At 41.5% G+C, this 23,056-nt stretch overlaps 1 protein-coding gene across 1 annotated transcript in view; it reads right to left on the reverse strand.

The window, feature by feature from the left end:
• Nucleotides 1-23,056, reverse strand: part of MYH9 (myosin heavy chain 9) — a 69,770-nt gene that overhangs the window by 11,742 nt on the left and 34,972 nt on the right. Inside the window, exons 6-26 of the mRNA XM_048300658.1 lie at nucleotides 20,742-20,834; nucleotides 19,982-20,045; nucleotides 19,332-19,430; nucleotides 18,340-18,483; nucleotides 16,597-16,692; nucleotides 15,398-15,516; nucleotides 14,152-14,304; nucleotides 12,796-12,969; nucleotides 11,838-12,011; nucleotides 11,160-11,274; nucleotides 8,607-8,800; nucleotides 8,146-8,267; nucleotides 7,718-7,787; nucleotides 6,614-6,774; nucleotides 5,790-5,898; nucleotides 4,069-4,200; nucleotides 3,241-3,447; nucleotides 2,611-2,748; nucleotides 1,981-2,104; nucleotides 1,027-1,198; nucleotides 231-443 (exon numbers count right to left, since the gene is read on the reverse strand). Coding sequence (XP_048156615.1) covers nucleotides 231-443; nucleotides 1,027-1,198; nucleotides 1,981-2,104; nucleotides 2,611-2,748; nucleotides 3,241-3,447; nucleotides 4,069-4,200; nucleotides 5,790-5,898; nucleotides 6,614-6,774; nucleotides 7,718-7,787; nucleotides 8,146-8,267; nucleotides 8,607-8,800; nucleotides 11,160-11,274; nucleotides 11,838-12,011; nucleotides 12,796-12,969; nucleotides 14,152-14,304; nucleotides 15,398-15,516; nucleotides 16,597-16,692; nucleotides 18,340-18,483; nucleotides 19,332-19,430; nucleotides 19,982-20,045; nucleotides 20,742-20,834 — 2,873 coding nt within the window. The remainder of the gene's footprint in view (nucleotides 1-230; nucleotides 444-1,026; nucleotides 1,199-1,980; nucleotides 2,105-2,610; nucleotides 2,749-3,240; nucleotides 3,448-4,068; nucleotides 4,201-5,789; nucleotides 5,899-6,613; nucleotides 6,775-7,717; nucleotides 7,788-8,145; nucleotides 8,268-8,606; nucleotides 8,801-11,159; nucleotides 11,275-11,837; nucleotides 12,012-12,795; nucleotides 12,970-14,151; nucleotides 14,305-15,397; nucleotides 15,517-16,596; nucleotides 16,693-18,339; nucleotides 18,484-19,331; nucleotides 19,431-19,981; nucleotides 20,046-20,741; nucleotides 20,835-23,056) is intronic.

A 23,056-nucleotide genomic window follows, 5' to 3' on the forward strand; every position in this document is an offset into this window, starting at 1 on the left:
ACTTTGCTTAGGGAGCAAATCAACTTTCTGACATCAGGTGAGGTAATGCAGCCTTGACTACAGGGCAAGCTAATGCAGCTTGCACACCACCTCCTCCTGTAGTCACTGAGGCTGCTAACCAGTGATAAAGGCAAAGACTTGCTATGGTAAGAGAATGAATGCAGCAGAATTATTAGAAACAGCCAAAGCCAAAACCAAATAAAGACAACACAGCTCCATGTTGGAGTTACCTCAGCTCCTGCTGAGCAGCTGTAGAATCTAGTGTGTCTTCAAGCTCTGTTTTCAATGCTTCCAGCTCTTCTCCCAGATCCCGCTTCTGTTTTTCAGCTTTATTCCTGAAGGCTCTCTCCGATTCCAGGTCTTCCTGCAGCTCAGTGATCTGGGATTCAAGTTCTCTGATCTTCTTCAGGGCCATGTTCTTCTGAGCTGCCTCTTCTTCCACTCTGTTCAACATAAGGTTCTGGTCAGAGCCAGACTTAAACCATACACAAATTAAAACAACCTGTCCTACTAAGAATCATCAAGAAAAGCTGGTATTGGTCAGCTCTACAACGTTATATTCAGACTTTGACCCACACATGATCTAAAAATTCTAAGCTCTATCTCCCAATACTTGAGACAGCACGATTACTCACCTTAAAGAAGGGGACAGAGAGAGACTGACAACAGAAGAAAGCAGAAGAGAAAGCACCATTTTACATTGGAAACTGGACACTTTACAGAGTAGATGAATACAGCAACTACCAGAGGGACAGTGTGTTGCCACTACTTTTTAACCCTAGCTTAATGATTGCTACTTCAGTCAAATGCATGCATTGACTATTGCATCCATAGTCTAGTTGTGTACAGAGAATGTGGGAGTGAGCAGCAGGTAAAGAACTCTAATGCTAAGGACATGGATCTTTAACAGCCCACAGGCTAAAATACAACATCCACAGATTGCATTTAGTCCCTATTCCAGGTGACACAAGACAAGAAATACTTCCCAACCAGGTGGTCCCTGAACCCCACAGGTCAGGTTCTCACCTAGCTAAGGCTGCCTGCAGCTCCTCTTCCTTCTTGGCCAGCTGCATTTTGAGTTCTGCAATCTGAGCCTGCAGCTCAGCAATCTGGTCATGCAGATCACTGGAGTCCCCTTCAAGCTTCCGACGAGTCTTTTCCAACTCTTGCCTCTGCTTCTCCTCGCGTCGCAGGCGCTCTAATGGAGATGGGGACACGTTCAGTTACACAGATGACACATTCAAAGATCAGTGTACAAGCACAGGAAAATACATCTATTTAAGCAGTACCTTCTTTCCTGATAAGAGAACTGTCCAAACTGTAGCTGCACTGCATTATTTTGTCAGGACCTATATAGGCAACTACCCCCATATTTTTGACCTCAAAATATATCTGGACATTTTCCCTTCCCATCACCCTACAGCCAAACCTCCTTCCCCACTTTTGCTGTAACAATGCAAACACAATGCCAGTCTCATACCATGCAGGCATAAGCACCATTTAGTGATGCTAAATGCAAGGTCTGCTCTCCCTTTACTGAAACTGAACAGGCAGCCTCCAGAAGAACAACATCCTTCTAGAACTCTGAAGAACTTGTGCAAACAGGCTATCAGAAACAGCACTAACCCCGACAGACTGATGCTGCTGGAAGTAGAAAAGTGGAGACACTTCCACAGCAGGAGAAGAAAGAGAACCAGCCTCTCTTCTCCATTGGCCTGCTGCTTTGGAGAGAATTATTTAGATCAAGGGCTCAGCTGACAAGGCACATAACCTTCAGCCAGCCAGTGCACAGCTCTATCAAACCAATCAATAGCTTACACACTATAGACTAATTTTTAACCCTTCAGAAACTCAGGACGACTAAAACTCTTTCAGAAATGAAACTGAAGTTCAACAAATTTTAACAATAAACCACCTAAGACTAATTAGGCAAGGTCTTTACAGGATCTATCTTTTAAGGACAACAAAAACCAAAACTACCTTCAAGGTCTGTGATCATGGCCTCATGCTTATTCTTCAGTTTGGCTAAACTCTTAGATTTTTCCTCTTCCTCTGTCAGGTTTGTTGTAAATTCAGACATTCTATCTTCCAAAAGTTTCTTCTCCTGCAGAATTGAGAAGGCAATGTCAATAGAGTTGCTGGAATTACAGGGTATTTTTCCAGAGCTGACTGCTTAGAAGTGTCAATGTCATGAGTATCTACTCCTGCTACGAGGAAACTCAGAAAGAAAGAAATCCTTTCAGGACCACAAACAGATTCAAATAAATTTTAATTTGGAATTAAATTAAAAATTTGTATATGATGGCCCTTTCAAAACTGAAAGGCAAGTCTGTTTATAAAATAACTTGATACTGTTTGGTGTAACAGTGTATCAGAAAATGTTTGCTCATGGATCATTATTTAGTGAAGGTTATTTAAATATCACACAATACTGACTGTTGAGAATACAGGCAGGCAGTTACTTTCAAGAATTCAGGTCAATTCTCAAAGACAAGACTGAATTAATTAGTAAGTTTCCCTGTAATAGGGAAAAGGTCAGCTTGTGGTGGTTTTCTCCAAGAGAAATACCTGTGTATCTTTAGCTTGTGGAAGATGATGCAGGAGTCTTACCTTAGCCAATTTGAGATTCTGATCTTCCAGAACCAGCACATCTTCTTCCAATTTCTTCAATTTGGCCTCTGTGGTCACTTTTTCTAGCTGCAGCTTCTGCCTTGCGCTTTCCTCTTCCTCAAGCTGCTCCTCCAGTTCCTTCACAGTAGAAAAGTAAGGTATTTTTCAGTGCTGCTCACCAATCCATGGACCAGCACAGTAGCAATACTAGAATGGAAGGTTTCTTCACCCTTCCTTCCAAGGTATTATCAGTAGGTCCTAGAGTGACATCTCTGTCATGACTTATGCAACATACTGCACACCAACCAACAAATTTTCTAGCAAACAACGCTATTTTGCAAAGAACACTACCATTCCTAAAACAAAGCAAAGACTTCTCTTATTGAGAAGGGGCCATCACCTTACCTTCAAGAATGGACCAGCTCGTTCCAGATGACTGACCGAACGCCTCAGGCTCAGCACCAGAACTGCTGTGTTCTATTGCTGTTTCCACAGATGGATTTTCCCATGCTTCTTCCCCCGCCCCCCCGCTGCTTCTCTCTTTCATTTCCCTCCAAGCTGAGGCAAAATAACCACTCTAACCCTTACTATTCTCTTTACTGACAAGAGGCAGCATTCCTAAGGCATTACCTGGATATTCTGCTGCATTTTCTTCTTTTCAGCCTGAAGATGTTGACACCGTTCTTCCTCTTCCTCCACCCTTGCTTCCAGGTCATGACATATCTCCTCCAGCTCTTGTTTCTTGGCTGTCAGGCGAGCTCTTATCTCCTCAGCTTCAGCACACAGTTCGGTTTCTGCTTGCAACTGTTCCTGCAGCTGCATCTTCTCTGCCATTAGCTACATTGGATACAAAGCCAGAAATAAGACAAACTCCAATTTACCAAAGCACTTAGCAATGAGTGTCAAGTGAAGTTCTGTGCTCCTCTGTTCCACAGTTAGTTTTAAACATTGCAGCAGTCCCGTGCTGTTAATAAAAAGCTAAATATCAAAACACACTTTTAAGTGTGTGTTCTCCTTCACAAATCAGGTGCTGCAACTACAAATCATTCACTCAATTTGAAATACAGATATTGTCTATTTCCCTTTACATAAGTAACAAATAATTACCAGCCCTATGGAAAACAACCCTGCTCCCACCTTCTGTGTTCCAAACAAAAAGGATTCCATTAATGCCAAGACTGAATTCAATCAGCTTGCTATAACACTCAGCCAAAGGAGGTTTTTCTTCATATAATGGCTACAGAAGGGCAACAGGTAGTCACTGTACAAAAAGACCTGCTGCAGGAACTGAGCTGGGAAAAAGGGAAAAGGAAAGTGAACAAGAGGCAGCCAAGTCATGTTCCACCAAGTTGGAATCCTACAGCTTGTCCATCAGACCAAGAAAGCAAAGGAGGTGCTCTCAAGCAGCTGGACAGGTGGAGAGAGAACAACTTTTACACATCAGGTTTGCAAACTCACCTGGGCCTGGAAGGTCTCCATCTCACTCAGTCTATTTTCTGCAGCCAGCTGCTTCTCCTTGACCTTGATTAGTTCTTCTTCCTTGGCCATCATCTCCTCCTCCTGCCTGCTTACTTGCAGAAGGGGCTTCACCTGAAAGAGAAACCAAGGGAATGAGATGTAAGGAAAAATGAAAACATGAAGAAGCGCTCTTGTACTTAAGATAAGCATTGAATAAAACAACATTTCAGATAGTGTCATATCTGACTGACCAACTGTTTTGTTGTGAACACTGGGAGAATCACACAGGACTCGATATCACCTGCTCTGCCAATAGCACACTTTCTGCCAATCCATTTATTCTCCTCCAGGATGAGATGCATCAGGAAAGGGTTCAGTAAATTCCAGACCCTCAAGGGTTAAGTAGTAATAGCAAGAGAATAAAAAAGTTGCCATTCAATGAGGAAATTCACAGGTAAGTCAGTGTCATATAGGCGGACTTCTGTAAGACCTGTGGCATGGTACCCCACAAGATGTTTATCTCTAAGCTGAAGAGATACGGATTTGATGGGTGGAGTGTTTAAGAAGGGGATTATGCCCCTCTGCTCTGGTGAGACCCCACCTGGAGTGTTGCATCCAGGTCTGGGGTCCTCAGCCCAGGAAAGATATGGACTTGAGTGGGTCCACAGGGTCACAAAAACAATCCGCGGGCTGGAGCACCTCTGCTATGAAGACAAGATGAGAGAGTTGGGGCTGCTCAGCCTGGAGTAGAGAAGGGTCCAGGGAGAGCTCAGAGCATCTGTCAGTACCTAAAAGAGGATTCACAAAATAGAGGGGGCCAAACTTGTTAGGAAGGCTAACAAGTTTGACAAACTTGTTGTGACAAAACAAGGGGTAATGGTTTTAAGCTAACACAGGGTGGATTCAGACTAGATATAAGGAAGAAGTTTTTTACAATGAGGTGGTGAAACACTAGAACAGGTTTTCCAGAGAGGTGGTGGACAGATGCCTGATCCCTGAAAACATGCAAGGTCAGGTTGGATGGGGCTCTAAGCAAACTAATCTAGTTGAAGATGTCTCTGTTCACTGCAGGGGGATTAGGTTAGATGATGTTTAAAGGTCCTTTCCAACCCATACTACTCTATTACTCTATGAAGAAACGAACACCATTCATCTCTGTGCTTCCCCCATCAAAATCTCTTAGAAGTAATTTCATAGGAAAAAGTGTAAACTCTACTCTCAAAAAGCAAGAAATCCCATGCATTTAGAAAAAAGACCTTCTCTTTGTGTGTTCATTGCCTTTATAAAAGTGAAATATATACAATTATAACAGCAAGATCAGACCCCACTGTTTTTCTTTTGCTCTTACAACTCTGGACAAAGAGATGGCAAACCACCCCTGCAATAATAATTTTTGCTTAGTTAAATTGATCCACACTGCAAGTGACTCACTGAAGTACCATACCACCAAAGCAAGTGATCCTCTTAGGCATAAAACATTAAGATATGGCTACTGGTTTTCCACAGTATTACTTGGATGTAGCTTTGTATCTGGTTTATGCAGTCATATTTCAGCTATAAAACACACTATTAGACATTCTCAGACATTCTCTGCCTAAACAAAACAAGGTGCCGTTGCAAGCCAACCCAATTGCAAAGGGAGTGATTTTTGTGCTCTGGTTCAACCTGAGAAGCTGAAATTGCAACCAAACTGTCAAAATTGCAAGGGGAAAAAATATTACCTTGGTGAACAACCTCCACCACTGCCAGTTCCGCAGTTTCAAATAGGCAGCACAGTTTCTCTGAAGCACTTTCATAGCTGTCAGCTGCTGCTGGCGCTTGGCAAAGGCTCTGCAAAGCAAGTGGAGGTAAGACAAAGGAATCTAGAGCAGCATACAATTCACACCATCAAGCCCTTTCTTAGATACTTCTGTGTTGCTCCTTTAGAAGGTTCCCTCCCAAAAAACCAGCACAATTTCCAGTGAACTTTCTCTTGATTTTCAGTTTTCTTCTGCTCACGTAAGAGTGGCTATTCTCTCCTTAATCCAATTTCCTATTAAAAAAAAATTTTCCCTCACGTCCTCTAATCTGAAAAGCTTTACTATCTTCACTTCCAACAAGGGAGATCTGAAACAGAGGTGTGTTTTCCCACCAAACTGACAGGTACTACTTTTGTTCTTAGAACTGTACCATTTGCAGCCCTACCTAACAGCTTAAGGGAAACCCTACACCTCCTGCATCAGTACTGTACTAAGACTTTTCCATTTGCACCTTCACAGCACTTCTGTCAAAAACCTGATCTGCTGCACAGCATTCTTATAGAGAGGAACAGACTTTACTGCTCAGGTTGTTTCTGTGATACAGCACTCAGAGATTCCTGCAGGTGCCAAAAGTCTGGCTTTATGGAGATGAGAAAACCCTACAAGATCATACAATAAATAAATCATGACCTTTCTGACAAAAAGGCAATTTCTAGACATAATAATTTCTCTTTTTTGAAGATAAACTTGTACCTGAATGGGAGAAATACATGTTTATGATGTACTTTAAAAATTATGGCACTTACTTCCTGGCCAGGTAGCCTCTGCAACATGCTTGGAATCCAATAATAACATCTGTGATCTTCAGGTCTCTCTCTTCTTCAAGATGAGCAAGGACTCCAGCTCTGAAAAACACTTTACTCTGTCCAATTCTGTAAAGGTTGGAATCCAGCTCCAATGCTTTGATCTAAAAAGAGAGAGAGAAGAATTCGTGTCCTACAAAGAATTCTTCACTTGAAACATCACAAAGCATATTTGTGGCTTGTGGCTCTAAGACAGCCCTTCTCTACAACGAGCCACTCAGGCCAACCAAAGCTGCTAACTCCCAATAAAGTCCTGGCCTATCTCAATTAGAGGAGCTGGAGCTCAGCCAAGCACAGCATCAAATTGAGGTAACCAGAGACAGAAAATATAACAGAAAGCATCATCTAATACAGTATCACATCAAGCACTCAGAATACAAGGATGCTGTGAGGAATGCATGCCTAGTCTTGAGAGCTCTCTTCCTTTCCTTGAAGAAACATCTGTTGATCCTTCCTATTTACTTTTTCCCAGTCCTATCCTATTGTCAAAATAAGACACCCCAGCCCAAACTTCCTTCCAAGGATTTGCTGCCAGTGCTTATACTAGTTAAGAAGAATCAGCTATACTCCCATAAGACAGAAGAAAGGGAATCCCTTATAGCCAAGCTCAATTCAAGCCTAGTCATCAAGCTAGAGCCAATGCTTTTCCTTTGAAGCAGGCAATTCTACAGAAACTAATTGGAGCCTTTGCTGAAAGCATTTGTCAACAGCAGGCCATTACAGAAAGTTTACTGAAGCCCATACTTTAAGCATGTGCTTTAATGCTTCTAAGCATTTTGATTCTATGAATACTGCTGGCATCTGAAAGTGTATGCATCTGTGGAAACAAAGATCCTCTTTGCCTAGGATTATTGAATCTCATGCTAGACAAAAGCCTCCATCCATGAAGCCAAGAGGAAGCTTTTTGCACCCTTCTCTCAGACAAAACATTTTGACTTTGGAATTTTGGTCTGTGAGTACAAGTTATATTTAGCATGCACAACTCCAACTTTTAAACCACACCCATAAAGTTTACTCTATTCAAGTAGAGTTTCTGGGATGTTTTACCATCAGCACGCAAGCCTGCTTTCCGTCCATAAATCCTTTGGGAATTGCATTTGGAGTTAAGATTTCATATCTGAAAACGAGAAAGCATCAGACTAGTCACATAAGTGTATTTGAAAACAACAAAACAAAAGAAACCAGTACGCATTCCTATTATGAGCTCAACAGTTTTTCAAAAAACACTGCACCTCTAGACAATAGAGTATGAAGCAGCAGTCTTGGACAGGGTCCTCTATGCCTCACCTTAACTATACCCTTACTGAAGAAATCCAAGATGCTTTTGGGAGGCTTTGTGCCAGGGAATACCAAGGTACAGATGTGTTGTCTTTGAAAAATTTGCAATCTAGTTGCAATGAAAGACTTCCATTTTTGTACTTGTGTCTTAACTTTGCCAGGCTAAAGACTACTTCAGATTCTTATCTAGGGCTCACCTTTGTCTGAATTCCTGGAATACAACTCTGTTGGGGAAACCTTGACGACAAATACGGATTCCCTCCAGCACTCCATTACAGCGAAGCTGGTCGAGGACCAAGTGGGGGTCTAGTTTTCCAGCCTAGTGAGGAAAATGTATATTTTATGAATACCACTAAGCTTTTACAAAAAGGGCTTACCCCCTTGCCTCTCCCTCTCTCTTTCTTGTAAAGCTGCCAGTTCTCTCTTTTCCAGTTAGAAGCAATAGAAAGCTTTTATGCCACTTTAAGAAGTGCAAAGATCAGTCTCCAAAATTTTAGTAAGCATACAGTTATTTAAGATGACCTTAAAAAAAACACCCTGACAAAACAGGGCCTCTTCCAGATCTCTTGTAAAACCTGACAGAAGGTATCAACCCAGCCACATGCCCCAGGAAGCCCATGTAAGAATGCATGGGCTGTGCTGTTAGAACTGTCTTTACCTTTTTCTCATGGTTGGGGATAATGCAACGGACGAAGTTGGGGTTGGTGTTCCTCAAGGTAGCCATCAGTTTAGCCAGCTGTTCTTTGTAGAGCTGTCCCACTGTCCGGAACATTCCCTTCCTGGTTTTAAAGGCCCCTGGCAATGCTGTATCTGACATACCAGCTACCTGATCCAGCCCAACAATACGGTCCACTAGAGAAAGCACAGGAAAGAGCATTAAAATTTTCCCACAAACAAAGGAAGCATTGGAACATACAGAGAACATCTGGGTAGAACAGGATAAATGAGAGGAGCTGCAGGATCCTTTTTGCTTCATCTCTACACAGATGTCGACTCCTGTACAAAATTTGTGCAGGGATAGGAGCAGGAAGGAAAAGAAAGCATCAGCTCACTACAGGAAGTTTGAGTGATGGAGTCAAACTTAATCCCAAACACATCCTACTGATGCCCTGGATGGCAGCACTGGAAGAGCAATCTAGAAGTGAGTTTCAGATGCTTCTACTTGCTTAGCTTAGAATGAAAAACAACAAACCAAGAGTTCTAGCTGGTAGCCCAGCAGAGTCAACTATTAGTTAACTCTGATCCAGAAGGGGCCACAGATAGAGAAAAAGCCCAGCTTCACTCTTGCATTACAGGCAGGACTGTCATGACCGATGATGAGAAAAGTCATATCTACTTGTAAACTGAACAAACACAGTAAAAGGCATTACAGAAACCAAGCCTCGAGATACCACTGCTTGAGTTGTTTTTGGAGTCCAAGTGTTCTATGACACAGACATGAACAACAGCACTAGGAGAAAGTCAGAGCTCCCTGCCCCCAACAGTTTCTCCACTATGCAACAGTGACATCCAAGCATTGATGAAGTTATCACCTTGATGGATGGACACCACAGATTTTTTTTTCCTCAAGAGAAGTCAGCTAGATCTGATAGGGAGCAGGGGTGAGAAGAAACTAAGTTTTACTTTTTCCCATTGCTTTTCCACATGGAGATAAAAATTCACCCATCCGACAAAAACTAACTGTATCACTATGACTTTCCACACCTCCAATACACTTTCACTAAGGGCTCCAAACTAGTCTGCACCATCCTTAGTGGTTGGCTGATGCCTACACTCAGGCTCCCAATCTTCACTCCACCAGAAAATATACCAGCTTGTGCTCAACTGCCTTCTGATTAAAAAAAAAATACAGCTGCTAAGAGACACCCCTACAAAAGAATATACAAGAAAGAATACTCTTCATTAACAACTAATATTAGTTAAAAACTGTTCACTTCTAGAGCAGCTGTTGGAATAGGGTCAAGGTTGTCTTATCAGAAAGAAAAGAAGGTTATGTTACTCGATGACATCACAGGGAAACCCACAGAAGTGCATCTCAGACTGTGGCCGTACCAATCCTCTTAATCTTGAGCCCTGCAATCTACTTCAAGATAGCACAAAGGACCGTCACTTGCAACAGGAGATCCAGCTAAGAATACTAAATGAAAACTACTAAGCTGTGGTCAGTTGACATTTCAAGTCCAAAAGTAGTCTCACACAGCAAAGGCCTTGTTAGGCATAACTCGCTGATGGCCATTTTTCATCCAGTGGGAGTTCCTTTGCCAAACTTTCTTTTAAATTATCAGCTGCTAAAGTGAAATCCCAGTACTAAAACCAATGTTAAACTGGATTTCAGTTTCTATGTAGTCTCAGAATTTTTCCTTCCTTATCTTGCAAGAAATACAGCTGTACTAGCTCTACATTCAAACACTTGACAGGGATTTGCTTTACCTGTTCCTACCCAAGTTGTGCAAGAGAAAATTTTAGCACCTGAATGTGTCTGTATTCTTGTATCCACTTTCAAGGTGAGTTTTACTTTTGTTTTGAAGTCCATGAGGAGCTACTAGCACAAAGCAGAGGAAATGAACAAGAAAGACAGGCAGGTATGACAAAGGGACAAAGAAGTTAACGGAAGCATTTCTTGCATGGCTCTAGGATGCATCACACACATGACACGACAGCTGGGTTTCTCAGTCACCTGGTTCTAGATGAAGAATAGGAAAGTGTTGATAGAAATAGGCTCTCTGAACCTTCTGCATCTCTGCAACAGACAGAGACGTCAAAGAAAACCTACCACAGAAAGTGACAGTAAGACTCAAAAGCAGATAAACCCAGAGAAGATAGAGTAAAATACTGAACAACACTGCAGAAAGGGCACACTTAGTTGCAGGACTGAAAACAGATTCCGCCTCAGATCTTGAGTGTTGCAGCTATGTAAGCTGCTGGTTCATAATGGTGCATTGATATTTTATCCCAGCATTTCATTTTGAGACAGAATTGTTATATATGCAGCAAGCTTAACAGAAGTTGATGCAAGTGAATCTTTCTCTTGAGTTACAGTGAACTTTTAATGAAATACCATGATCTAAGCAAAGGATGTTCCAGATAATGCTCATCTTGGTGGCTTAGTCTTCAGGGGAAAAAAGCAAAACAGCTCATCACAGACTTCTGATGCTCAAGCTCTTTCACACAGAAAAAGAGCAAACAAATGAAATGAAGTTTAATTACATACCATCTTTCCACAGCTCAGACACAAACTTATCCGATGACTGGTGGAGAAGAGTAGCAATGTTATCATTCAGCGGATCCATGTTCTTCATCAGCCATTCATCTGCCTTATAGTCCACCTGGAGAAGGTAAACACATCAAGAAGCTTGGGGGGGCGATTTTCTGCAGCACAAGATCCAACAACACCTGGCACAGTCTGTAAAAGCATCACTGAGGTTTGCACAACAACAGATTACCTAACCACTCTTGGATCTGCCATCTAAGTAAGCACGCCTAGAAATTCTCAACCCTTACAAAAAGCTGCATGTTCTGTTCTGTCAGAAAGGGAATGGATTTGCAATGCTAGTTTGTACCATCCAGAGTGCGACACAAAAAACCAACTGCATCAGCATTTCTGGTGATGAAGTCTTGATGCAAGTTTCTGAAAAGTACCTCCAATCTCACCAAGTGACAGAGAACAAATTTAAATTGCTGTCAGTTTGACATGTCTTGAACTATAAATGTTGATATAACTCGCAGGCAAATCTCCTTAGGCCCTGTAAGGTCCTCTGCAATGGAACATTTCCATGAAATCTTCTGATGGTTTCTCATAGGGAACCGTTTTGGTAAGTAGCCATTTCTAAGAAGCAGTGCTTATGAATTAAGTATTCCAACCATCACATTTTAGTTATTAATTCTTTACCTTGCCAGCATAATGTATGATACAGAAGTCAGCTTTGTCTTTCAGCTGTTTTGGCTTCTGAAATTTGGGGTGGGTGCCTTGTTCTTGAACAACTTTTTCCACAAAGCTTTTGTCTGTTGCTTTTGGAAACCAGCACTCTTCATCCAGCAGGGCCAGTATACCAGGAGGCCCAGCCTTAAAGAAGGGAAACATCAAAACATTATTAACTACACAACTGCAACAATAATTAGCACCTTTAAATGGCTAGAGGAGAAAAGAAAGGATACCTAAGCCTGATCCACATCACATTCACCTCTTGTGTGGTATCAGTTAAACTATTTCCATTGTACTGGAAATTGTTAATAGTTCTTCAATATCCTTATCTAAATCCTGACCATTTTAATGAGAAAGTCTCTTCTGTGACATTTGTCTAGATTGTTTTTTGGGAAAAAATATTTTTTAATAGAAGAAATATTATTATGCAGTTCTCTAAATATATTCAGGTGTCTAAATGCAAAAGGCCATAGCAGAAAGTTTCACAAACTAGTCCTTACTACTGGAATATCTACTATGAAATTTGGAAATTCTCAGGTTTCATTAGAGCAGAATGAAAGCAACAGAGATTCACAGCTTCTCATCACATCTGTAGTTAAGCAAGGAAGTTCACATCACTTATGGCAAGCTGCACGTACATCTAGCACCATGCAGACCCACACAAGTGAGGACAACTTAGTGAGAGGAAATAGATTAGATCTATTTTCATGCAGTGTTTCCTACAGAACTGATACTAGCAGCCTTATTGGTGACACACTTTCAGACAAAGAAGAAACTGTTTGCTACTGCTTCTAATCACATTAGAGTGTCAGGAGAAGATTACAAAAGCTAGAGGGCCAGTTTCCAATCTACAGGCAGAGGTGATGTCCTCAGTGACAAAATCAGTGCAGCCATTTCCCGGTTGACAGTAAAACAATGAACTTACCGGCTTCTCTATGAGGTCAATGCAGGGCTGCAGATCCAGGCCAAAGTCAATGAAATTCCACTCTATGCCCTCCCTCTGGTACTCCTCTTGCTCCAGAATGAACATGGTGTGGTTAAAGAGCTGCTGCAACTTTTCATTTGTGTAGTTAATACACAGCTGCTCAAAGGAGTTCAGCTAATGAAGAAAAAGGTAGAAAGATGTTTGAGCAATTGCTGTGAAGACACAACCACTGCTCTCTTAGCACAAAAGATCATCTCTGCAGTTCAGGAATCTAAGCTAGAGTGGGGCAGACAGTCCACTGTCAATAACCCCTTTGGATATGAACTGCCTGTTCTGTCACGTGTCACTGCACATTGCTGCAATCCCTAGGGAAGTTCATACACATTGGTTCTCAGACTTTGCAAAAGAATGTTTAGCTGTAAACAGCAGCAGAATTACAGCAGCTACTTAACCCGGGAACAGAAAGGACTCTAGTTTTCTCACAAATGGAGAGCCAGCAACTCCTCTTCATAGGAAGAAGCAGCAACAGAAGCCTGAAGACGAATTTCTAAAAGCCTGTGGACTGGAAAGTCCCATTTTAATCCTTATATAAAATCAGAGCAGTGAAAGTGAGGGAAATTTCTTCAGAATTTCCCAATTTCTTCAAACAGTAAGGATAAGGTTAATAACCCACAGTGCATTTTTACGTTTGACCACACAAAACATAACGCAGCTTCTAAAGACAGTGGTCCTGTTCTACTTCCTGCACATTTCAATAATTCTTAACTATGTTATTTCTGCTCCTCTCCTTTCCATGAGATCCAGCAACCATGAAGCCAAAGGTACACCTATCAGAGGGGGAAGGAAACAAAAATACCTCACAAAACCCAACCAATAAAAAAAACCCCCAAACCCCAACTTTTCTGTGTTTCAAGTTTTCTATTTCATGAATAAATTGGTCCAATTCATTTTGCAGCAGTTCATGAGCTAGACCCAGCGTAGCATAACTCAGGTTGACAGGAGATGCTTGGCTGGGATAATGGGAGGATACTTCTTTTCTGATGGCAGTCTGTGGCTGCTTCAGACTATAATGCAAACCACATCCTAAAATTATTTCATAGAATCCTGTAACAGTTTGGCCTAACAGCTCACTGTCATCTAGAGAAGGAGCTCCCATTTCCCCTCTCTCCCTCAACTTTCCTTCAGTTCTTCCTCTTCTACACTTATCTTGCATGAGATTTGATGCTGATTCCCCCTTTTTGTGGGCTTCACATCCTTTCCAAGAGTGTGTTATTTTCCGGTTGTAAAGTTATCTCCTTCAGCGGTCTTTGCTCCACTTTAAACTGTGCTGAGTGCAAGGACCTGACATCTCCTTACCTCAAAAATCTCAAAGCCAGCAATGTCAAGGATTCCAATGAAGGATGCACCCTGTCTCTTGGTCTTATCCAAAGCCTTGTTGATGCGCATAACCAGCCACCGGAACATCCGCTCGTAAGTGGCTTTAGCCAGTGCTTCAATGGCAAAATCAGCCTAAACAGCAAACATAAACATCAGGAGTTGCATGACAAACCAAAGAAAGGCACAGTTTACACTATTTCAGGATCTAGCAGCACAAATGTAGTCTGAGATTTTTCTCTCCACCACGAAATTCACTGAACAAGGCTTATTTCAGTTTATTCCCAATCAAAAGTAGATGGCATAGTGATGCTCCATATACAAGAGCAAAGAATTTGTCTCTATATTAGTTTGTCAAAACCAAATTTCAAGATCCTGCCTGCTGGAGAAAACAAGAGCTGGTATTAAAGAAAGAAAAACTATGCCCAGTCACTTCCAAAGACATGGTGTATTTCATAGGCCCAAAGAAATGGATTTAAATTCTTTTTGTAACTTTGGATTTGTGAAGCCCAATCCCTCCCTGTGACTACCCTACCTGTGTTTGACACAAATACTATGTGTAGTAAGAAATTAAACATCAAAAGGGAAAGGCAGCATGGAAAGGCAACCTGCGACTTTTTCCAGACTTCAATCTCTTACCAATCCCTTCCATGTTACAGGGGCATGTTTCTTTATTCAGAGGATAATGCTCTGTTCATAAAGAAGTCAGGCAATGAGTAAGCACAGGGGTTTGCTCCATTCAAGCAGGCCACTAGCTCCTAGGTCAGGTTTCATTTACAGCATGACCAGTCAAGAGCATTACAAAATTTCCAATCAATTTCAAGGGTGAGCTGCAAATTCTTCTATCTTAATAGCTGACCTACTCAAAAATAGTGCTTCCTGTACTGCACCAACTTGAAAATGTCAGCCTTGCACACCACATTGAAACTACTAAGTCCCCAAGGACAGCCAGTCACCAAAATTAGGGGACTTGTGTTCCCTCTGGTTTTTTTCTCAGATAAGTGCTAAGGGACAAGGGTGAATTCTATCTTTATACACATTACACGAGCAAGCAATATATTATGCTAGAAGCAATATATTATGCTACAATATTCATCAGGTGTGCTTGCCATACACTGCAATCATAAAGATGGTTAGTAAACACTACAGAAACCTCTGATACATTCGTTAGCTGTGCAGCAGTAAGATTAGAGACCAAAGTACTTGTTTACTTTTTGAGAATGCCTACCTGCTCTTTGGTCTGAGCTTTCTGGACATAATCTCGCCCAACTTTGATGCGAGGAGTCAGGATGCCTCTAGTGAAATCTGTCACGTTGATACCCAAAAGGTGAGCCACCTTCTGAGCAGCTAAAGATGGTAGGAGGAAACAAAAAGATTCATATTATTCTGTTTTTCTCGTAGAAAGCAAGAAAAAAAGGAAAACATTCTGGGAACTGTCTTTAGAAAAGTCAGGAAACAGCTGACAAAAAACATTAAACGAAGAACAGGTTGCTGAGACAAAGTATCTTCCTAACCAAAAAAAGTCCAAAAAACCGCTCTTGCAACCAATACTACAGCTTATTGAGTTTCTCCAGAAGCCACTAGAGTACATTTGAAGCAATAGCCTCATACTACTAAGTCATAATACAGAAGCTTCAGAAAGGTCACTGTCTGTAACCAATTTAAAAATACATCAGATAATGGATTTCTTAATCAAGCTAATTGTTCTGTCTTCGTCTACTGATCAGTCTTTGAGGCAACTCTCTATTTCAGATTTGAGACCCAAAACCCAAATGATTTACTCTCCTCCCTAAAATAGCATTTAGAGCATATTTTTAAGAATAACAGCCAAAAAACCCCATTTAGAGATAAAGTAGCAACCTTTGCACTTCTGCAGTACATCTACAATGAAGGTCTGAGTTAAGTCTTCCAACAAATAGTCTTCTATCACATGAATAATGGCACTGTTTACACATTCAACAATGGGCAGTGCAATTAAAATAGGTACACATGCTTTATACCCACCATAAAACTATCCACCACCTTAACTCTTACAGTTACCAGACTACCTACATAGGCAGCAAAGAACATTCCTTAAAATCTGATAATATAGGTTTGAAGGAGCAATTACTGTAGCTCCTTTAAAACACACACTCCACATATTCCAGTAGAGTAATCTTTTTCATCTGTTCATCACGTGTACTTCCTGCCTAGCCCTGACACAGGAACAGTGCCACATTCCTGCCCATGGGTGGCTGCAAACACACGCCTGGCACAACAGTGTGTATTTGTACAGAGCACAGCAGCTCCTCTGACAAATAATTCACCTTATGGAAAAACAGGACTCCAGCACTCCATACATACTGTAATACACTCTCCCACTTGCAAGAACTTCCTGTAGGCTTTTTTCCTGCACTTTTCTTTGGTGTGGGAGAAGAGATTGGTTACCTGTATTGTCTGGCATAGAGGCTTGGTCTGTATTACGCTCCTTCTTGAAGACTATGTTGCCAAGTTGAAGAACACCTGAGATAACCTTCAGCAGACCTTTTAAAATAATAGTAATAATAATAGCTTAGTGTCAGACATCACCAAAAGCCTTGATATGACCCACTTACCTTTCCTGACATGGTTAAGAGACCCACCTCAGCATCCTAAAAATCCTTCTGAAATTTGGGAGAAAACACCACTGGCTACTCCTCTAAATAACTCCCATTCAGGACAAAAGACTTGCCTGGTCATTCCTATGCAAGACTAAACAGCCCAGAAATTTACCCATTCTCAACATCACTATAAAACAGTTAGAGACAGGACTGAGGGTAAAGTGCCACCTACAACATCTGTATTTTTTAATAAAACACTTGTTCTCTGCTTGAGAATCAAAACTCAATGAATTTGATACTCAATTTTCCTCAACAGTTGTTGTTGAACAAAGGAAAGAGACAGTTAAGAGTACACCCCAATTAAAGATTTTGTTTCTTTAACCCTGAAACACTTTCAATTTCCTGCCCAAGACGTGTAGTCCTTACAGACACACATTATAATGTACAGAAGGCAGCAGGATGTGGGCGAAAGTGCCTGTACTGTAACTATTACTAATTATATGCTGAAGCACCCCACCCCATTGCTAATGATATATTCATACTCTTCAAACGATGCACGTCAAAAAAGCACCATCAGATGCCAAGACAGGGAAGACAGCTTCAATTCAATTTTCATCATGTATCAGTCAAAGCTCATTGCATAGTAGGGTCCAGTTGCCTTGAGCAAAGCAAACTGTCAGTCACTTGAAAGTGGATCTCGTAACAAAGATTTTTTTGTCCCCCAACTTCTACCTGTTTATGCCGATTTTGGCATACACAGCATGGATTTATAGTAGGCCGGATTGTAAAGAGCAGTACTTATGGCACAGGTACATATTCCCTACAAACACAAGAGCTGCAGCCTGCAGCAGAGGAGGTGGTGACCTCAAAGCACAACAGATGCTTGCTTGCTTCAGTGAAGAGAGTAACAGTCTTAACTTTAGAAGACCACATACATTTTGAAAGTGAGACTTTGCAGAACACTGATTCCCAACCAGTGAGGCAGATCATGAATGAGAGAGCACAGAGCTCTGGTGAATACGTATCACTGCGCTTTGTGCTGGCTGCGTGCAATTCTATTTTCACTGTCATGCTACTGTGCTCCCAGTATCAGACAATATTAATTTCTGATCAGCAGTTCAGTGTTAAGCTGGAAAGAAAGGCACTACGACCAGCCCATTCTCAAAGGACTAATCCAGCAGTGGTTGGATCAGGTACTTTAGAGCCACTGCTAAGGGATAGGGGGAGCACACAAGACATGCACTGCATAGGAGAATGAGGGGATTCTTTTATCTGGGATGTGTTTTTCATAAATTGAGTATACCAGCCTCAGAGTGGGAACAAAAACAGCAAGGAGAACCATGTTTTTATTAGCTGCTTGACTTCTAAAGTTAACTGTATAAACTGAAACTGTGCTGGTAGATCCTGAGGTGGGTCACTCCAAAGCCACTCAATTTTGTTACACTTGGGGCAGGGGACACAAGCAAAACAAAACCAACAAAAACCCTAAACAAAAAGCTAACAAATCCAACCAAAACAAAAAAAGAACATCAGAACAAAACAGCTCAAGAGCCATGGCCTGTTCCCTCTTTTATTCCTTGCATATTCATACCTATCTGCTCTTCATCTGGGATGCCCATGATCTTCATTGCCTCCATGGTCTCCTGAAACATGTCTTTGTCTTGCTGACCCGGAATCGTAACGTGCCCATTGGAAAGGAAGCGGTATTTGTTGTAAGGCTCCAGCAGCAGATCATCTTAGGAAAGAATTGACAAAGAAGTTGCTATGGTTTTTTTTTAACAGACAACAAGCTACCACCAATACCAAATTTCTGACTTGCATACACTACCAGGTCCTGGATGAATCTGGGGTTAAGGCCAGTTTTACTTCAGGTTGAATAGTTAATGTATTTTAGATAAACACAGAGTTCTTCTGTGTTATTTCCTGCTATTCCTTCCTCTGGACTACACCACCAAAGCAGTGTCACTCATCATTACACCCTAAATCTGCAAAAAGCAGGGATTAACTTGAAAGTATAATTGCCTTTAATTTCAGATACCTCGCTTGTTTCAAGTCAGATAAAAGTTCATATATTAACTCTTGAAACAGTAGCAGCTATGAGAAAGTCCTCTCCCTTTGTCATTCCTGCAGAGCAATTTGCAGCTCTTGCACAACACAGACCCAGATTACCAGGCTGAGGTATTAAAGCAAGGTGTGCTGGGATCCCAGACTGCTAGAGCTGCTTAGAGGCTTGCAGATTTGCTCCCCTCAGTTACATGCCGAGTACGTCACAGCAGGACCATTCCTGCACCAGAATGGTTTACATCATGCAAGACTAGACTAAACATGGGACAGTGATTTAGATAAGGAAGGGCGTAGAGTCATTGCTGGCAAGGAGACAAGTGCAGGAAGGAACCAGAGAAGCAAGTTTTCAGGAACTGAGAAGTGCAGGGGGAGGGCAGATGGAAGTGGAGGAGAGCTGACCATATCTAAAAGGCAGAGAGAAGGAGCTGTGAAGAACAGGTCCTAGTCTACAGATCCTAGTTCTGAACCCCCTGTTGTTGTAGTTACGGGACTCCCTCATCACAACACAATCATACTTACTCTTCAAATGCTCCCCTGCCCCAGAGAGCAGGTAGTAGAAGATGTGGAAGGTTCTCTCCTCTTTGGCCTGGCGAATTGCACGTGACTTCTCCAGCAGATCTTCAGAGAGTCAAGGCATGTGACAGGACATACAAATCACTTCCTATTCCACGGTAGGAAAAAAAACTACCTGATGTTCTCCTCATGCCAACTGACAGGGGTATTGACTTAGCAATCATTATCAGTCAACAACCCACCAAGCTTCTGGTCTCAGTTCTGCCGGCCTGTGAATGATGACCATGGTAAGAGAGACTTAACTGGTAAGAAACAAAAAAATAGTGGCCATCAATCCCCACTTGCCTTGGACAGAAGTGAGAATGACTTATGAAATTCCACACCTATTCATATTACTGCAGTTTATGCTTGCATTTCATCTCTCAGGATTAGAATTCATTCATTCATTCTGAAAAGATCTGCACCATGATCACAAAAGGTCACAAAACACTATTATGAGGAAACAGAAGACTACGACAATGATCTTGATGGCAGAAATTTAGAGTGTTTCCAACCGCTTTCTCAACCTAAGTCAGTTGTGAAGAGACTGCTAGGTACCATTCCTGTCACCTCTAGAGCCTTGAACTTCTCCTTTCAAGGGGTTACAGAAAGGATACAGGTCTCAATATTGGCTCCAACAATGTAGCCGTTGACATCAAAGTTGATTCTGATAAATTTGCCCTAAGAGGAAGACAACAGCATTAAAATTAGTATTCATTCTATCTGGTAACAGCAGTAAACAACAGAAGTAAACCTTCTCTTTTTAATCCAGGAAAGGAAACTTGGAACAGGTCAGGCAGGTTTTAGGCAAAGCATAAGGTCAGCCAATAGGCAATGGCTGCTGATCACAACAGCAATTTAACAAAAAAAGACACCAAGCACTTCCAGGCACTTCTGTCATTGTGACAGCCTACAACTTACACTCACTGTTTCAACCTAGATTTCTCACAACCAGGGTCCCTTCAATTTCACATGTTGCACACTACCTTGACAGTTCCACCTCTTTCAGTGTTAGCTTCAACTATTTTTATTTAGCTCCAGCTCCCCCACCTGCCTCTCAGATGTTGCCCATTGCTCTCCAAAGCAAGCACAGTAAGGACCAGTATTTGCTCTCCAAGATAAAACTGACTGTAATGATTACAATAAAAATCAGCACAGATGATCCTGGCACAGGGTCTGGTCTCTTCATTCTAGAGACCTAAAAGATCTGTTCTGGATAATTCACTGAATGAAATCAACTTCCCAGATTAATTTAAAGGAAGTCACTCAGTTAATTCTATCCCTGATAGCAATATCCCAAAATCAGAATACTCTGGGAAGTGTAAAATACACTTTTGATGCACTTTTTGAATATACTCATGACATAATAATACTCACAAATCTTGAGGAGTTGTCATTTTTTACTGTCTTGGCATTTCCAAAGGCCTCCAGGATGGGATTAGCCTGGAGCAACTGTCTCTCCAGTTCTCCCTAGAGAGAAATCCAAAATTAATAGGTAGTGGTTCACTGCATTAACCTTGGGTCAAACCAGCGCTGCAGTTTCAATTCACACTAGTTTGGCATCTGCTGTAGAGAAGCCACATTAAACCTTAGGAGATGATCACTTAAACCTTCAAAGGAGACTCATTAGTTATCTGGGTTAAACAGAAACATTCATAAATATGCCTTGTTCCCTTCCTCCCAGTGCTGTCTTTCTGTTAACAGAAGCCCTTCAAAGTCACTTGGCTGTAACATCCCGCCGACTTCCCAGGGAGAAAGTGAAACACCATACCACCATCCAAGACCAGGCCCTCATCGCAGAAGTGTACTGCCACAGAGGCTGGAAGAGTGAGGTAAATCCTATCTTGCTACTTAAAGACAGCTCTGAACACTGCTACTAGTAGGTTAAGAAGTTAGTCTGAAAAGGTCTAATGCTTTTTAAAAACCAAACACAAAACCAAAAGCTTGCACTTTTCTAAGAGTCTACACCTTATAAAGTACAAACAAGCAAAAATCTCCTTTGTAAGGAGGCACACACCAAAAAGAGAATTAGTGGTATCCCACCAACTGCATGATTGCTTGCATTCTGCTGCCATATTCACACACTCCTCCCCTCAAGGAGCACAAAATGCTGGAACTGTAGAAAAAGAAATTCAGAACTTTCATCCCTGCCCAGTACTAGACCACTGCAGCATATACACCTTTCCCTGCAGGCTCTAGATGTATTCCTGGTTGTTCTTAAAAATTACTTGTCCTCTGTGCTAAAAGCATAGAGTTCTCTGTATTTCAAGATCAACTAAAAAGCTTCTGGAGACACAAAATTACAGTTTAGATTAATGTTTCTCTTTTTAGCAGTTATCAGTAAGTACTCAAGACTGCCTGTGCAAAACAGATGGAAATGAAGTTTGATTTGTGAGAACTGGAATTTATGGGGAAACTATTTAAGGTTACTTCTAAAGGAAAATTGTTCCCATTTGTTCTCAAAGACAGATTAGTTCTTACACAGTGTCTCTAAAAATACAGGCAATAAAAAAAAGAGAAAGATATATGAGAAAGCGTACAATGAACAGTTCTTCTAGAAGTCCTTTTTTTTTGACTTCCACAATCACTTCACTTCACACTTGTCAAGTGCAAGGCCAAACAAGACCCCCAGCCCTGGTGGAACTGCGCATACACAGAAGGGGTAGCTGCTGCAAACACCTTCATTCACCATCAAGTATGTATAACAAGGGGCTTAGCCCTGGGAAGGCAACCTGAGCTGGGACTTCATCTCTCTCACAACAGACCCAGCATCTGGCATTCCAAGGAAAAAAACCTTGAAACTAGGGTTCAGTCCTGGAAACTGTGTGTTAGTCTCATTTCCCCTTGTGTTCTGCCACATGCACTTAGGTTGGAATGCTCCTCCCTCACACTATTTGTCTTCCCCATCCTGCAGTGAAGTCCTAGGCCTCTGCTTCTAACTGCAGTTTGTTACTATTCAAGTGGGAGATGACAGCAACACAGCACTTAAAACCAACTATGGAACAAGGAGGGAAGAGAAATCAGGCTTTGACATCAAATCTATTTTAATTATTTGTCTAAAAGTAAAACCAAGGCCATACTTAGCTACACAAAGACTGGAGGTTTATGGAAATCCCTATAATAGACCCTACTGTTACTTACTACCTCAGGAAAAAGTGCCATTCATTTCAAGTAGGTGTTGGTAAATTGTAGTCTAGAGGTGATTAGGTCCCTTTAAACACCAAGGTAGCAATATGCATAGGAATGCCAGCCTGGCCTCACAACAATATGAAGCTCTGGGGAAAGGAAAATGCTGAAGAGTTGATCAAATTACCTGAGTTTTCCTGACTTGCCTCAGCACCAGGACACAGTGGGAAAATCCAAGTTCTCAGCGTGCCACAGTAACAGCACACAAGACTAAGTGTCTGCAATTACTGTACCCATTCCCCACTGCACACTGTCTTTTTAAAAGGCAATTCCATTACGTTCAAAATTTTTAAAAAGTTTTTGGGTGGAGCTTGTTGGGGATTTTTTTACCTTAAATTTTGATGGTCACCTTTCACTAATGGAAGATATTTCATTCTTATTATACAATGGGTATTTTGCAAAGTTGTCCATCACAAGCTTGCTAGAAATCCTAAGGTTCCTATCACTAAGATGGTACCAATTTCCTGGCACCTGTAATTGCAACTCCTTGACCTGAAACAAATTTG

This window comes from Corvus hawaiiensis, chromosome 4 (assembly GCF_020740725.1).
Source record: "Corvus hawaiiensis isolate bCorHaw1 chromosome 4, bCorHaw1.pri.cur, whole genome shotgun sequence".
Taxonomy (NCBI): Eukaryota; Metazoa; Chordata; class Aves; order Passeriformes; family Corvidae; genus Corvus; species Corvus hawaiiensis.